Genomic DNA, 18,758 nt, shown 5'->3' on the forward strand with positions numbered 1-18,758 from the left:
TCTTAATAGCCTATAATTGTTTCGAAACCTGAGTATGGTTCGATATATATTTTGATCTTTATAAATTGTCGTTTTCTGAATGATTTATGGGACGTTTCGTTAAGTAGACAGAACTTTCTACCTATTTTCTTTGATTTATAATTTTTTTTTTCTTATTAAATTTCGGTTTTCGCTTATTTCTTATCAATCTTTATAGTAACAATCGATAGAGATTTCATTTTTTACCGTACGATCAATACGAATGACATATATTTGGTATCACTTTCTTTCAGTTCTTTCCTCCTATTCGGGTATTATCAATTTTTAATTTAGTTAACTATTTTAATGCATTTCGTATTACACTTGACGTAGAAAATACTCTAAAATTTTTGTATACAGTACATTAAAGGGTATACTTTCAGCTACCTCCATAAGGTTAATTAAACTTATGATACCATTTGCACAGAAATATTTAATATATTTAACTAATAAAAGGTGCTGAATGAAAGTTATTTTTCATAATTAAATAATGCAAAATTTATTATCTGTTTAATTTACATGAAAGTATTGATTATTCTACTGTTTCTGCTCTCTATTGTAACATAAAATTATCTTTTATAGAAGATTTGTAACATATTAAGCGGATGAATTTCCTATCGATTTTAATTTACCTTTTTCTATGATTATAGAATATAATTTTAATATCTATTATTTGTTTCTTACAATATAATGGAATTCTATTATAATAATTTAGTTGCAGTTTTTATAGACATTTTCGTGTGATATATTTATATTATTTGTCAAACGCATTTGATTAATATTAACAATTCATATGTTACTGATGGATCCTTCTAGTTCAATATAAACTGATAAATATTTACTTTACATTGTTTAAATAGAAGCGCTTTTAGAATTATCCTTACTTTTTAATTTATAGATTTGTTAATGAATTTAAAATAAGCGAATAATTTAAATTTTATGTTACAAATCGTCTGGAAATGAGAAATGAAAAATGGAAATTTCTTATAATCATCCTCCTCGAATTAAATTTAATTTTCTGCATTTTGAATTTATATTATTTATTTTCTTGTATTATTAATAAAAAAATTTAAGTATTTTTAATTATTATTTATTTAAAACATCATATATAAATGCAAATATGTCGAGTAAAATAAGAACGAGAACAATTTATATATTTGATTTTATTTTATTAAATGTTTTTTAATATGGAAATGCAAACGTAGACTTTGTCAAAATATTCTTATATCATAAATTATATAAATGATATAAACATGTTATGTGAAACTTATGAAAATATATTCGCTTGATTTATTTTCAATTTGAACTTGTAACTTCTTTTATCCAATCTAAATATCGTGTCACTCGTGCAAAAACACCTGGATATTTCTCCCAGGCACATCCCAATCCCCATGAAGTAATGCCAATTTCGTACCATTTTCCATCGCTCGATTGACATTGTAAAGGACCACCGGAATCTCCCTGAAAAATAGAATAAATTAGAATCTTATTTGTAGTTTACATTGGATAAATAAAAAACGTAATTCTACAATATTTACATGACAAACTCCTTTAGATCCTTTCATATGACCTGCACAAATCATATTTTCGGTAACATTCTGTAGTTTTTTATAGCTTTTTCTACAAACTTTCTGAGATACTAATGGCATGTCTACCTCTTGCATAATTTCCGGAGTTTCTCCTCCTAAAATGTAATTATTAAAAAATTTTTCTTGCCTAATGCCTACGTATCGTATTGAATTCCTACTTACTATATTCTAAAAGTCCCCAACCAACAGCCATACATTTTTTCATATTAAGATATGAATTTTTGGGGGGCAAACATATTGGTTTTAAGGCACTATTCTTATCCAGCTGTAAGGACTCATTAATTTTTATGAGACCGATGTCGTTATCTGTTGTCTTCCAAGACCAATCCGGATGAGATATTATCTTTCAAACAAAAAAAAAATGTAAATTTAGAAACTTATTTTATGAGAACTGCGATTATAATAAATTATAAAACTATACCTTTTCGACAGATCTGTTAATTTCCCCTTCTTCTGTAGCTGATAAATTATATTTATTTATACGGACGAGGATGCTTTTCGAGCTAAATCCACTATAAATCAATGAATATTGTGATTATTTATTGAACAAAGAGTAGGAAAGGATCGATAACGTATAATCTCAACTTACAGACAATGTGCTGCAGTCATTATCCACCTGTCATTGATAACAGTTCCTCCACAGAAGTGATACTCGGGTTTACGCCGTGAGACAAACCACAATGATACTTGCCAAGGCCACTGTCCACGTACAGATTCTTTCCCTCCAACAATTTTACCTGTCAACTCATCATCAGGAAAAGGGGAGAGTCCACATTCTTTATTTTAAAAAATATTAATAATTATATAGCTTTAAATTTCTGTTTACATCTCAAGTTCATGCACGCATTTAAACTCCAATTTGTAATTTAAAACTAAAGATTTGACGAAAAATTATATATTAATTATAAAGTTTTACACTTAAATTTTAAACTAACGAAGTAAATTTCTAATATTCCTTTTTTTTGGTAATTATAAAATGTTATAAATCGAGTTTATTTTATTAGTAGAATGTCGTTCTTTTAGATACTGAATTCGAGTTTATTATTAGGGCAGTAAAGTCCTTTACGGAATATTTATAACAATTTTTTGATATTTAGGCTGCACTTTGTCGACAAAATAGCCGCGTTATTGAAGGAAATAGTCTAAATCCTTATGATTTATCATTGGCATTTCAGGTCGTGGCATCATTCATCGTATAGTTGACCATATTATGGGTCAGGATTATACTGAGCACATCCATGGCATAAAATGTGCCCTACTTCATGTTAATTAAATTTTGAATGATAATATCTGCTATATTTTAGAAATTTATGATATTTATATTCCTATTGAATTCCTATTTTATTTATAATTCATACAAATGTAATTTTTAAAATATTTATATTTTAAAAATGAGATAATCCAAATTCGAAGAAGGGAAGAAAGCGTATTCTAAGAATTAAAAAAGATAGTATTTTCTGTTAAAACAGTAAAATCAATGTAAGAATTATCCAAGTTATGAAATCTAAACTAATCATATACGGAATTTTATAATGCACACTACTCTAAATAATAATCATTTAAACCATTTGAGAGTCTGAATGAATGTAATAGAATTGAATATTCTTACCTAAAGATGCAGAGAGTTTGAAGAACAAGTAGAGGATCCAAACGCAAATCGACTTCATTTTGCTATTGAAAATTTTGTGTCTAGATCACCCTTTATAAATCATTTTGAAACCCACATGATATCTATTCATAAATAATTAAAATTCATAAATAACCTTCATGTGAATACTAACTATCAAACGATACTTCCTGAACTTTCACACAATACCATTGACATGAAACCCCCCATTTACTTCCGTATTTTCTGAAGTCCAACATATATTTATAAAAATTCTATAATTACCGAATAAATTAACCAAATAAATCTTTTAAATAATTAAATATTAAATTATTATTAAAATTATATATTTTTTCAGAAAATTCAAAACAGAATAGTTTTTTAAAGGTTCATTTCCGGGTTCAAGTATTTTATATAAATTATTGTTTCTTGTAAATTGTTATCAATTGCCATCTGTTCAAGTGCAATGACATCGGATATGCTAATAAAGCAGAAGTGTGAATGAAAATTAACCAGTATGTTTCGATTATTTTATTAATCAGATTAGATAAAAATTTAATAAATAATTTTAACAATTATTGTTTTATTCGATAACATTCATAATCCACTTTTTGTATGTTGAAACTTTAGAAAAAACACCTGGATATTTAGCCCAAGCGCATCCCATTCCCCACGAAGTTACTCCCACTTCGTACCATCGTCCATTCTCCATTTTACATTGTAGAGGACCCCCTGAATCTCCCTAAAAGAAGAAAAATAAATAATTTTTAAGAATTCTACCTTAAAAAGTTCGATAAAATAACGAAATTTCTTATTCAAATTTACTTACAAAGCAAACACCTTTCTCCCCTTTCATATATCCTCCACATATCATCCCTTCCGTTAAATTTCTTAATGTTTGATAACTCTTTTCACATTCTTTCCTCGATACTATAGGAAGTGCGACTTCTTGGAGGATATCCGGCCTACTTCCTCCTTAAAAAGTTCATTATAAAAATCTAATTATAGCAGAAAATTTAGGATGAAAGAATGAATTTAAGATTACTAACCATAAGCAGTCATACCCCAACCAGTCGCTACGCATCTTTTTCCAGCTAATTTTAAATCATCCTTGGCTAAACATATAGGTGACAATTGTTTGTGTTCATCTTCAAAATCCAGAGATTCGGACAGTTTCAATAATGCTAAATCGTTATCGGCTGTTCTCCAATGCCACCTGTCGTGCACCACAATCTAGATAAGACGGTAATTTGTACAAGATGAAGATTAATTACATTGCTATTTTTAGTTTATTATCGACAATGTTTCTATTGATCTTTCTTAATATGCCATTTTCATATTTCAATCTTAAATTTGCTAATCGATCTTAAATTATGTTTCAAGCTTTAAAAATATTGCTTAAAATTTTATTCGTAAATTATCTCGCGGTCAAAGAAATGAAAAATAGAAGAATCTATATATATATACCTTGGATACTAATTTATCAATTTCTGTTCCTTCTTCTTCTTCTAAATTGTACTCGTTCATTCGAACCAAAATGGATTTTAGATCGGTTGTACTTTTGTAAAGTAAGAAATATAATAATCTGTAATATGTTATAAACTTAAATTTAAAAAACAAGAGAAAAACATTTACCGATCGACGCAATGAGCGGCTGTTAGAATCCAATTTTCATTAAGAATGGTTCCTCCGCAGAAGTGTTGCATCGGTTTCTTTGTGGTTAAGTTTCTCGACCATAGTGAAACTTGCCACGGCCATTGGCCTCTTTCAGCATTTACCCCTCCAACAATTCTACCCGTCAGATCTTCATCTTCTACCGAAGATTTTCCACATTCTATAATAAAAACATGAAGTATAACATTCTAAAAATACGAGTTTAAATATGGCTAACCCAACAGAATTCATCTTACTTAACGCGGATCTGCCAGAAATGAGAAGAACGTAAACAAAAAAACAAAGCATTTTTTGAAATTAAATTTAGAAGTTTTTGAGCAAAATAGCTCTATAAATACCTTACAGAAAGATCCTTCTGCGGGTGTTTTATATTCTTCTATTTTTAATCGTAAATAAATATCTGTGGGTCGTTTGATTGAAGTCTATTATCTTTATGAGGGTTAAAATATGGGTAATATTTAAATTTCCATACAATAAGTTAATATTTAAATTTTTAACAATGCAATAACCTTTGAACTTTGGAAAAAATTCAAATCTTTCAGCTGCTTTATAAGTAATAAAGGTTAATTAGCTTGTCGTTAAGCGTATTAATAAATAGAACAACAGATAAGAAAGATCATTCATTTAATTAAATTTTGTAGATTAATTTCAATAGATAATTTATTTTTAAAAAAACGTCTTAGTCTATCAATCTGCGAATGTAATTAAAAAAATGTCTGCATAAATAAATTGCTTTGTGAAAATTATGTTTAATTACACTTATATATTATAATATCATGTGTTTATGATACAATATAGCAATTAAAAACGAATTACTAATTTATTAAATTCATGTTTTATGAAATATTTATGATGTAATTTGTTCTTTATCATGAATTTCGTCATACATAAATTTTTCTATAATCACTTCGTTTCATTAAAAACTCGTAGGTCATTAAATAATTCGTAAATTTTTAAGAGATTTTTACAAAAGTTTTCATTGATTTATTATTGAATTTATTTAATTTACGCTGTAAAATATTTGAAAATTATATTATAAACTAATCACATCTTGCGTTATTCTAATTACTTCTAAAATTTTTATTTAAAAAAATTAATCTATCATATGATAACTAGTAAACAGTGATACAGGATCACTAGTGGGTGTACTATAGATTAATCCCTATGGAATTTCAGGACTTTGATTATATATTTGAGCTCAGGGGACCGAGACGAGTTCAACGGTACCCTATTTTTGGACCGGAGACGAAAAATAAAAAAGTTATCACACTTTTTAAGTTACCATACTTTTTTAATGCTCTCATGCAGACGGCACCGTAGTTGCTAGTATTGCCATCTTGCGGTAAAGTCTGCAAACCGTGACGTCGGACTACGGTCATCTCCCGGAGCGTTAAACACGCGATACGAGAGCGGAGAGAGCGACGCGACTTCTGATCATCGCGCGATCGCCATTTCGCTTTATGTTACTTATGGCAGCAAACATGGCGGCCCGACTGACCTCTCGTATGGGAGCCACCACACGCCGCCATGTGCTAAACTAGTGATCGATTCACGGTAGTTCTTGAACGAAGTAAAAAAAGGGGGAAACGTCTACTAAAGGCAATTTTAACGGCAAGCACGCGACTTCCGATTGCGATAGCGAGGCCGACTTAGCGGAGAGCGACGCGACTCCCTATCATCGCGCAATCGCCGGAAAAAAGTATGATAACTTTTTTATTCTTCGTCTCCGGTCCAAAAATTGAACCATTGAACTCGTCTCGGTCTCCTGAGCTCAAATATATAATCAAAGTCCTGAAATTCCATGGGGAGTAATCTATAGTACACCCTAACTAGTAAATAATACAGGAATTTAATATATATTGCCAGTGGCATAGCGTAGTGGGGGCGGCGGGAGCGGCCCGCCCCGGGCGGCACTTTTAGGGGGCGGCAAAATTTCACAATAAATAATAATATGTAAAAATACCTAAATAAGGGGGCGGCGAAATTTTCCTCCGCTCCGGGCGGCCGACACCCACGCTACGCCACTGTATATTGCTTTAATTAATTTAAAATTTTAAGTTCTTTTTTGTTTGCTTTCAATTCAATAGAAAATCACCTTAATCCTAGATATAAAAACATACGTAAACTGATCTCTTTCCGAATTTTTTTGATATCATTTTCAATATATTATGTTTATGGAGATAAAGATCTGTTGTCAAGTTGTTTTTACTTCTTAGAATATGTTTTTACAAACGAGCAATTATTTATTCTGGCATCGTCACAATGTCGGGCTAAAATTTTTAATCGTAGTTTTTATTTACTTAATTTAAAATACGGTATATCCTCTCCATTTCAAATTAATAGCGGCTTGCCCCTGTACATCATACTTTTCCTGTTAGCAACAGAGTAGTGCCAGTCATTATTTAACTCCCTTTAGGAGAAAATTTTTGAATAACGTGGTTTCCGGTTTGTATTGAAAGTTTGTATGCAGTTAATCGGGGATCTAGCCCCTAATCTTTTCATATCTCGTCTCCTCTTCCATCTATCTTATTCCGTTCGCCAGATTAAGGAAGGACAAACGGATGACAATGGGAATTTATAGGTGTACAATTTTTTCGAATTGTAGCCCAAGAAACTAAATAAAAATTTAACACAGAAAGAAAATAATAGCAGAAAGTTGAATTCTATGACATTTGATTATAAAATTTCTGTAATTTAGATTATTAGAATAGTAACAAAATAGCGTATTGTCATATAAATTTCAATATGTTGAGAATGGATTATCATTCTTTCAGTGTAATGTCTCTTAACTCCTTTTCAGGTATTGAAAGCATGATATTACTCAGAAATATACTTTTTATTCCTTCTAAAGGTCACATTAGCTGTGATTACTGCGATACATTATGTTAATGAAACTAAATCCTATTTTATATTAATACATTAATAATATTATTATTACTGTATATAATATTAATAATATATTCTCTCGATTGTTTATTTATCTGTTTAATCTATTTAATTTATCTGAAATTTGAAAAAAATGTAGACCTGTAAATCCCCATTGTCATCTATCTGTTGTCTGTCCTTCCTTAATCTTAAGAACGGTATTAGATAGATGAAAGTCGAGACCAGATATGGAAAGCTTAGGAACAGGAGATCCCTAGTAACTATACACAAACTTTCTGTCTAAATCGGAAATTACGTTAGTTCAATTTAAAAATTTTCTCTGGGATGGAGTTACATAGATGATCGGCTCATATTTCCTAATAACAACAGTCATGTCGACTGTTGTTATTAGGGAAAGTATGATGTAGTACAGTGGAAAGACGCTACTAATTTCAGATCGAGAGCATATATTTTAAATTAAAAATTAAAAATATTGTAGTCCGGCATTGTGACGCTGTCATAATAATTTTTGCTCGTTTTTATATATTTTCCTATTTCTTACTGGTTATTCGTAATAACGATGCAAAGATGAACTGCGTTTTAACTATATAAATCGTCCGTTACAATTCAAGTGACACTATTCTTACGTATATTTATTATAACTTACATTTTATAGAAGTAATTAATATTTGGAAACATTTATTCGTGAAGTTTTACAACAATTATAATCAGAAACTAATCTTATAATATAATCGAGATGGGTTGATGATAATAATAATAGTAATAATAATAAGCGCAGAGCCCAAACGGTTAGGAGTTGAAAGTTGAAATTTGGTACACAGTTAGAGTACGTCATGAGAACGTACAATAAGAAGGAATTTTTCGAAATTCCCCTTCCCCCGAGGGGAAGAGGGAGAGGATTAAGGCTTATCCTAAAGAACTCAGCTTCTACTGTACTATTTTAGATGCAATTTTTTATTTTTAACTGCATTTTAGTAGGGTACCACGTGGGGATAAAAGAAGTGTATTCCTTAACAATGGACGTGTTAAGAGATAGCGACGTGCAAGATTTACAGGCGCAGATGCGGCTTTTTGCGTTTTTGCGGGAAATCGAATATATTGTTAGACCCATCTAAAAATTCTCTAATTAGTCTGGAAACAGGGAGGACCTAATTCTTGCATTCTGTGAAAACGGGTAAGATTGGCTATAATGTAATAATCTTAATCTTCGATATCGTTACTTTTTGCCCGAGCAACGCCGGGCTTCTCTGCTAGTATTAGATAACATTCTTAGTTTAAATGCAATATTATTTTTATTTGATCATAAAATATGTATCAAGGCATAAAATATTTATGCATCAATTCAAAATTTATGAATTGATGCATAAAGTACACAGTGAAAAATAAAGAATCATCTATCTAATGACACTATATAAGTGACTTGTAGTCTTGTAGGTCTATGTATGGATTCCTATAAGCCCTGGCCCACCAATGGAAGAGTGTATAAAATCATTGAACACTGGTATATAGATTCTTATAAGCCCTGGCTCACCAGTAAACCAATGAACACTGATCATAAGTTTGCACCTCGGATGGTCGCGTGGAGTTTTCACGATTTTTTCATGTGTATAACATCTAAATAGGAGTCAGTTCCCCGAAAAATGTCCTCCTGGGAAGCATCCTCTTGGCAAATGCCCATTTATTGCGTTGTCTCATGGGCCTACGATCAATCTAAGCCATTCAAGTTTTATTTTATAAGCTACAGGATATTCTATAGACAACAATTATAACCATTTTAAATTCTAAAAGAAACTACTTTCAATAAACGTTTTAAACACGTTTAGGCCTATAATTAGCATAATTACTATTTGATATTCAATTATTTATTAATTTATAATATTGTTGATTTTCAAAGCACATTGAGTGAAGCAATCATAAGTACATTATTTCTTCTGATTTTTTACTTTCTCGGCTGTTATATTTAACAAGGGAAAAGTATGGCGATCGGTCAAAAAATGGACCTCCAAATTATTTTATTTTTTGTCTCAGGGAAACGTAAATAAAAAAGTTGAGAGTTTTTCTGTATCTATGGATGTTATAGTCCGCGCAACAAAAGAATAGACAAGGGTCAGTCTGAGCTGGAAGAGTCTATGTCAGATGAAAGGGTTGGAAAGAGACGTGTAACTACTCATTTGTAAGTTAATATACGGATCTAATCTCTTTTAGGTGTTTTTTATTTTCATTCCTTTTATCTGACGTAAACCCTTACAACTTAGACTTACAAGTTAGTCATGTCTATTCTTTCAGTGAGCAGACTATAGTATGTGTATGATTTTATTCACCCACTTTGAAGCTTAATAACTCCTGTGCCTTTTGTCAAAAATTTCTGAAATTTCTCAAGAAGATTTGTGCGTTAGGGATATTAACACTTTTAAATTTTGGTGGTTAAAAGTTAAAGGGGTGGGGAGATAGAAAGGATCAGATCATATCTCGAGTGGGGTCAGATTTAATGACGATTTTACTCGTTGTTAGCCTTTATCATTTTTTAAATATAAAACTCATCTCCACCCTCAAAATTAAGCTTTTTGTCATTTTTTAATTATTAATAATATCAAAAGCTTTTTAAAATAAAATCTCAACACACAATTTTAACTCTTTTGCCTGAAAAATTACAAAACTTATTGCTGAATTTTTATCTTTACAGTTCAGAAGAAAATACATTATAATATTTTAAAATACTTTATTATTGCATATAAACTAATATTAATATCCTATGACTGAATTTTATAATGTAATTAAATTTTAAAACGTGAGGGAGGATCGGCGATAATTAGTTTTCACAAAGTTTTCACTAATAATTATAAAGAGAAAAAAAAGAACTCAAATTATATTCAAAGTCTATTAAAATATTTAAATTTAATAATTTATTAAATTTTTTTTAAAACAATCTGTATACCGTATATCTAATTTATATAAAAGTAAACTAACCATTGAGTATTATCAATTAGGTAGGGACACTTTAATGTGTTTTAATAAAATCAATAATTATAATTAAATTACTTTTTATTTTTTTTGAATAAATCTGTTTATATTACAGACTATTTACGACATCATTTTATGTTCGTTTAAAATAAAATAAATAAAATTTTTTGAATAAAGACCCTTATTTTTGATTATGCTAACTTTTAAAAATCCTCTTTAAAAATCTAATTACAATTGAACGAAGAAGCATAGCCAATACAATCGACGACCAGACCAACAAATACAACGTAAACATTTCTTTTATCGATACAATTGACTAAATTTAAAATAAAACAGTCTGCACTAGTTTTAAAAATTGTCTTATTCAATTCTATTAGGCTACAATATTCAAAAATTGTAAGCATCAATTCCCATTGCAATCCAATTGTCTGTCTGTGCTTCCTTAATCTGGAGAATGGAGTTAGATAGATGAAAGTCGAGACCAGATATAGATAGCTTAGGGACAGGAAGCCCTTCAGATTAACTGTATACAATTTTTCAGTTATTTCAATTCAAAACTTTCCCCTGTATGGTGTTAGATAGATGATCAGCATGACTCTATTGTTAACAGGAAAGTATGATGTACAGGAGCAAGACAGTACTGAAATCGAGAGCATTGTGAGAAAAATTGCAGCCCGGCATTAAATAATTGCTTGTTACTTTTAGTTCTATTATAAAGATTTAGATTTTTTCAACTGAATCCAATTGAAAAGCAGTCACAAATGATTTCAGGAAGACTGTGATTTCAAATTTTAAATTCGAGTATGCAACGTGAATTAAACTCTAAATCAGTCACGAGCAACCCGCGGCCTCCATGTCTTTAGCAATGTAATTATATTTTCCTGTTTTTTGCCTTGTGTCATCATTATTAAGCTGATATTTGTCACGAAGAACATTCAAACAAAACTTGACTGCTGAAAAGTTGAGAATAAATCAAATGTTACTAGTTTGCATGTCATTAGCATACATTATTTTAGTGTCTAGTTTACTGGAGTTTATGGAATATGTTGATACTCAGCAGGTTTAAAGCCTGCTGCTCTATAAGAAAAAACCCAGCAACATTTTGTAGCTCCATCCGTTATCAAGACGGATGAAGCTACAAAAGATGGATTTTATTAAAAAGAACTTTTTATATTTTTAGCTATTATAAAACGGCATAAACGTTAATTTTGAGAGAGGGGTGGGATTTGTAATAAATTGTAAATCCTAATAACCAGTAAAGTCGTCATTAAGTCAGACCCTACTGGAGATACACGCGACCCCCTTTATCTCCCCACTCCTTTGAACTTTAATCACCAAAATTTAACAGAATTAATCCCTCCACTAAACAAATCTTCCTGCAAAATTTCAGAAATTTTTGACAAAAAGCACGTGAGTTATTAAGCTTCAAACAGGGTGAACAAAACAGTGTCCCTCACACATCCATGCATACAGAAATTACACCCGAAGTTTTTTGCATTTAAATACATAAAAATCTTGGGAGGATCATTTTTTGATTGATTGCCAAATTTTTTCTTTTTTTATATAAAGCAGCTGGGAAATAAAAATGCTTTCTGGCTGAAGCCTGCGAAATTCCTTTGGGGACCATCACTCCTCTAAATTTTCAGTTTTAAAACTTTTAAATCCTAATATAAATTTAACTATTAATATATGTATATATATTTAAACGTATCTTAAACAAATCTTTGCACACAACTTAATTATAAATTAATATAGAGTATCGAAATGACGAGCTATCGATTTCTGAAACTAATGTTTAATATTTTAACGGTAAATCTATCAGTTAAAATTTAAATTATCCAAATTAAGTACATATTTTCCAGTAATTTTCGGTTCAAGATTGTCGCCAAATTATTTTTGTTGAATCAACAGAAGTCATATAACAATAATTCAACAATATATTTATAACTAATTTATCATTTCATCCAGTTTCAGTAAAGCATCACAGACTGCTAGAAATAGTTTGTATTGTAAAAATAATTAAACTAATTAAACATTATTTGTTTTATTTTATAATAATGTTAGATATTTCATTTAATAAACACAACAAACAGAAAATATTTACCTAATTATCACACAATAAACAGTTGTTATCAATTAAAAACTAAAACATATTTAAATAAAATTTCGTAAAAGTAGATTAATATTTCACGCTCTGATAGATTATTTCAATGTTTCTATTCCCATTATCTCCAGTTATAATATGAATTAGTAACAATAGTTTTAATGTAATCTTTAAATAAAATTTAGGACATTAATTTTTAGAAACTGTAATTGTATTGGCTCCTGCTCAAAATCACAATTTTAGAATTGGTACATTACATACGCCTAGGGTGATAGATATTTATTCTCTGTTCATTCCGGATGATGTATATTATAAGCCCATTCGGTTATGCATTCAAGTTGTCTCTTCCTGTGTGTATAGAAATGATAATAAAGACGCATTGTCAAGGTATAACTAATTGCAAACAATTTAAAGTTAAGTCTATCTCTTATTTCTTTTCATGAATGCAACACCTGTACATCTGGCTGGCAAGATATACAAGAATCCATTCAGAGATTAAGAAATTATAAAGTTAACATACATCAAACATTTGGCTTATATAAATGTTAATTACTGTATACATAAATGAGAGGGCGCGTGTCGCGAAGCGGATCGGTCATGCAAAAGTTGGCTCCTGTTCACGCGAAGTTTTTTCCATGGATTTAACTGTTTTAGTGTAGTGCATTACATCGATGGATCCGTGAAAGTGAGAGGAGTAAGGTGGTGTGAGAATTTTGGAGATAGACCCAAAAATTTTTGGAGATACGAGTGCTTGAAGTTCAGTGTTTTTCGGATCGATTTTCCGGAGTACCAACGCCGCTGGATCGGAAACATCGACAGAACTATTTTGAGAAAGTGTCTGTGAGCATTGTTCTGAATTTTGGGGCAAATTGGCCCATCCGTTAGTTAGTTACAACTTAGTTTCGGTTTCGTTTCGGCGGGATTCGGTGGGCCGCGTCGGGCCTCCGGTTTGTCATCCATAGGATTTGTTTATTTTCTCTCACCCGCCTTGCCTTCACTAATTTTCTCTCAAAATTTGAGCAGATTATCTTTAGAATTTAGTGAATTACGGCAAGTTTGGTTTTTTCCACTTTTCATCACTTGACGGGGTCAGTGACCTTTTAACGGATTTTCTTAACGGCCGCTGCTTTAGCAACGACTATCGACGGAACTCCTGTTATATCAGCTGCGTCACTTTGCTGACCATCTGCTCGCGTTCTTACTGTTTAAGTGTTCGAGCTTGGGCCTTTTTCTGTATTGAAATAGGATGGCCATCAGCACACTTCAGGAATTTTTGGAGTTCTCGGAAAAAATCATCGAGGAATATAAGAAATACTCTCGCAATAATTCAAAAGGGAGATTAGGCACTGGAGAACACATTAGATTTATAGTAGAAAAATTTAAAATTTTGACTAAGAGCGCTGAAGAGGTCATTAAGAAAAACTCTATCTCTGGAGTATTGCTTGAGAAATTCGAATTGCTAGCAACTAAGGAGGAAGTTAAACTATTAATAGATGAACAGGGTAACAAAAATATAGATGCTATACAGGAAGTTAAACAGAATATTCTTAATCTGGAGAAGGCTTCCTCAGTTAGGATGGAAGGGACTACAGGGACCGCTCCTTCATATAGTCATATATTGCAAAGAGGAATTAAAAACACACAGCCAGAAAATAAACCCTTAACACCAACATATACTGTGCTCGTCTATAACGAAAAAGAGAATAGTACATCCGAAGAGACCAGAGCGCTGCTTACAAAACAATTTGACGTAAAGAAATGTCAGATGCCTATCAAACGGGTGAGAAAAATCAACAATGGTGGAATTGCCATTGATACTACTAATAGGGAGGATGCTGAATTTTTACAGGAGAAAGCAAACAAATTGGAGGGACTGACTGCGCGGAATGCGAGAAGGCGTTTACCGCTTATGAAAATAGCATCTGTCCCCAAGTCAATCAATAAAGAGGAATTGCTGGAGTATATTAAGGATCAGAATACATACTTTTTAACTAAGTTTACGATGGAGGAACTTCGAGAGAAAGTTGCCGTTCGGTTTTCAGTAAAACAGAGAGATAATGATTACTTATCATGGGTGATAGAGGTGGCACCAGAGATTAGAACTGAAATCAAAAAAGAGGGACTACTATATATACAGTGGAAGACATGTTATGTATATAACTTCATACCAGTTCGACAATGTTACAAATGTTTAAGCTTCGGACATCTGGCGATTAACTGTTCTGCAAAAAATAAAGTCTGTAGCCATTGTGGAGATAATCATTTATTTCAAGAATGCACTAAGAAAAGTGAAAAACCGAAATGTTCCAACTGTATAAGAGAAGGTTTTGTTGAGCACGAGCACAACACCCTGGACAAAGAGTGTCCTTTGTATTTAAAGGCCAAGGCATTGTATGTCAAAACCGCGGACTACTTGCCGTAGTGTTCCTTGTCCAGTTCAACTTTTCTTTTAAGTTCGCGCGTTAATGTTAGTCTCGTGAGTTCGTGATGATGTTACAATGGTATTAGTGCCGCTGGCACGGATTGGGTTTGTCGGTGCAACCTTGCTGCATCTTGTTTCGCCCTCTCGCGTTTGTTTGTATTGTCGCGTTCGCACTACAACAGGTAGTTTCTATGTAGTGCTGCAGCAAGATGGCTGCATTACTTGTTTGTTTCCGTGTTTGTTTTTGTTGTTTTTTTTTTGTTTCTCTCGATTCATTTGTGTTCTTTGTAACCCGGGATTTCTCTGTAATGGTTATGATCCTGTAGTGCTTAAGCGGAGCAGGACATTGTACTTAGTGTTATTGTACAATAAAGATAATGAATGAATGTATACATAAATATTTTATATCCATGTTAATTTGCTTTAAATTAAATTCGAATAATAAGAAACCCCAACTTATAAAGTATTTAAATGAACGTAAATTACATTCGATTATTTTGCCAATTTAAAGCAATGCCTTTCATCCACATTTGAAATCACGTACCCAAATAAATTAGAGATATAATCATTATCTTATCTCTAGAGACTCTAAATTTATTAATTAAATTGATAAGTACTGTACATTGCAAATTCACGATTGTTAAACACGTTACATTTACGTTTGTAATAAGTCGATTCAGTTATATATCAATCCTAAGAATAAGAAGATGATGATAAATATGAGGAACAAAATGATATACAGCTTGCATATAAAAAGTTATAATAGGGCCTAATATTTGTACTTGAAATTTTGTAATAGTCAATTTTAAATAATTCTAAAATTTCAAAAATATTATGGAAATAAATTTTAAATTACAACTTTTAACTTTGGATTAAAAATTTGCTAGAAATTTAATTAATTAATTTTTTTTAGTTCATATTGATTTTGAATTAATTTTATTTACTTTATTTCACGGGTAATTTTCTAATAGGCTACATTTATATGAACACAACTGTTAATTAATTAACTTATAAAAAGTTTTACATTAAATAAGCAATTTTTTTATCAAACGGAATGAAAAGTTTTAATTAACGTTACACAAATACGAAAAAATCAAAATCGCTTTCTTGGTGTTCACAAGGCAGAAAGAGTGGAAAAGACTTTAAAAAATAACGGAACTATCATCTACTAAGGATCGTAATTAAAATACCCTTTTTAACACTGTATAGAGGTATTTAGCGGTCCAAATTCAACCAAATTTGGTACGATCACATTTCAGGATACTTAAAAAAAAGCGTAGTTTATCGAGGTCATGTTGCATTGAAAGACAGTATCATATTATTCGCGAGAAGCATCACAGAGGCTCAATTATGATCAATTTCTAGTTTTACCCCTTCAGAATAGGAACCGTATTGAGCAGTATCTCGTGCATTGTTAGGATTTCTGTCTAGCCTGAGTGTTTCGTACAAGTTAAATGTTTTCGGTAACAAAAGTGCCATAGTTTTTGCGAGTTTAAGTACTAATTTTTGCAGAAATGTCTCATGTGAAACGTGATCATATCAAATTTGGTTGCATTAAATATCCTTCTAGACAGCGTTGAATAAGAGTACTTTAATTGCGATTACCCTTTACAGTGTATTCTAATATTGCAAAATAGCTACTTCATGCAGAATGAATTTTGTTAAAAACTAATGAAACTACTCTTTTTATTACTCTCCAAAATATGTAAGCATTTTAATAATTCTTGAAATTATATTTTAAAAAAATATATAAAACATGGCATAAGAAATATAAAAATGAGACCAAGTTTATCTCCGACGACTGTAAATGTTTTTGTGAACAATAATTGGTTTATGTGTGTGATTTATGCTTATATGCAGATACAGATATTGTGATTTGACTATTTTTTATGTTAGAAGATATTTTTATAGATTATGCGTATAGATCTAGTTATTTTTTTCACGAGAAATTTTAGTGCCAAAGGTGTTGCTGGTTTAATACATATTTCTAACACAGTAAAATCTGTCTAAAACAAAACATGAATAAAAAGGAAACTTGCCTAAATGGAACGGAATAATGTTAAATTTTGCTTCTAATGCGTAAACTGCACAAGTTTTTATTACGAATAACGTAACTTAACCTGAGATAATTAAGATATCATTTGTAGTAGAGTTGCCATAAGTTTAAAACCAGAAATGGAGACACTGTGAGGTAGCATTGTGATAAAAATTTGACTTATATCCAGCAACAGATAAGTAGTAGCTAATCTAGAAAATAAGTGAATAATTCTAATTAAATTCATTTTATTGAATTATCAATTATTGAACATTTTTTACTATTTGTTATAATGTACATATTTCAATAAGGTTCTGTTAGAAAACCTCGTAAACCTTGCAGAATCCATTATAGATTTCCATGTTCAGATAGTCAATGACTGCATGAAACCATCGATGGTTTTGAGGCCAAAGAGCCATAGAACACAACGCGAGCACCAAAAATTACTAAAAGCGTGTACATGTGAGATTTTGAGGATAGTTGCTGCATGCATACACGACACCTAATGCCTACAATCGTTTGAATTTTTAAAATACAAAGCGGAATACTACTGTACTTTTTTTCGTAGAAATGAACAAGTCGAGATATTTCGAAGAAATTTTCCTAGATTTATATGTTTTATGAAACTTTATCCAAAATAAGCATCAGAAAAATAATGATGAGCAATATAACAGGCTTATTAATTGCTCAGTACAACGGTAATGCCTAAATGCGTGTGATTACTCTCTCGAAAATAGCGTATATTACGATATCTTCGACTAATAGTTAAAATAGATCTGTAGTAAAATCGATCTTTTGGTACCAAGGTTAAAAATATGAAAAAAGTCAATAGGTTTAACCTTCAATTTATTACAGAAAATTTCTTAGAAACTATTGTAAAGTGCATTTAAATATTTAATAGAATTTAAATTCTTTCAAAAGCACATAACGATTGACGAAATAGATGTTAATCTTATCTTTATTAACTTTTCACCTTTTCTAGGAATATATAAATCACAAATTGTAAATGTAAAATAAATTGTTTATCAATTATTTCTTAGAAATGTGTATAATTTATCACTTTTATATCTTTACGGGTTTAAATGTAAATTAGATATTCGTAATGTTATTTTCGAAATTAAATTCTATAACAAGATTAAATGTATAAAACGTGGTATACATATAGAGGGAAAGACTAAAAATTTAATTTTTAACCTAAATATTAAACTGTAGACCCAATATTAACTATACAAATCTCACTAAACAACTCTGAAATATTATAGACACAATGAAAAAGGTACGTGTTAATTTGTTTTTAAATTAATTTAAAACAGGTTTTAATTTAATTGTAAATAAAAAAATACTACTGTTTAAAATAATATATTTCTTATTTTCGTTTGAAATGTTTCAGAAATAAAAAATACAAAATGCATCAAGTAACTGAATGGGATTATTTAAGATTTCCCACTGGAATTCACTATCGC

General features: G+C 30.6%; 1 protein-coding gene across 1 annotated transcript in view; it reads right to left on the reverse strand.

The window, feature by feature from the left end:
* Window positions 1–1,314: 1,314 nt before the first annotated feature.
* Window positions 1,315–18,758, reverse strand: part of LOC136976694 (transmembrane protease serine 9-like) — a 32,908-nt gene continuing 15,464 nt past the window's right edge. Inside the window, exons 13-22 of the mRNA XM_067272058.1 lie at window positions 4,849–5,047; window positions 4,681–4,798; window positions 4,263–4,446; window positions 4,043–4,188; window positions 3,853–3,955; window positions 2,197–2,383; window positions 2,029–2,119; window positions 1,770–1,950; window positions 1,557–1,702; window positions 1,315–1,479 (exon numbers count right to left, since the gene is read on the reverse strand). Coding sequence (XP_067128159.1) covers window positions 1,315–1,479; window positions 1,557–1,702; window positions 1,770–1,950; window positions 2,029–2,119; window positions 2,197–2,383; window positions 3,853–3,955; window positions 4,043–4,188; window positions 4,263–4,446; window positions 4,681–4,798; window positions 4,849–5,047 — 1,520 coding nt within the window. The remainder of the gene's footprint in view (window positions 1,480–1,556; window positions 1,703–1,769; window positions 1,951–2,028; window positions 2,120–2,196; window positions 2,384–3,852; window positions 3,956–4,042; window positions 4,189–4,262; window positions 4,447–4,680; window positions 4,799–4,848; window positions 5,048–18,758) is intronic.

Source organism: Centruroides vittatus, unplaced genomic scaffold (genome assembly GCF_030686945.1).
Source record: "Centruroides vittatus isolate TY-2023 unplaced genomic scaffold, ASM3068694v2 contig_417, whole genome shotgun sequence".
In the NCBI taxonomy this organism is placed as follows: domain Eukaryota; kingdom Metazoa; phylum Arthropoda; class Arachnida; order Scorpiones; family Buthidae; genus Centruroides; species Centruroides vittatus.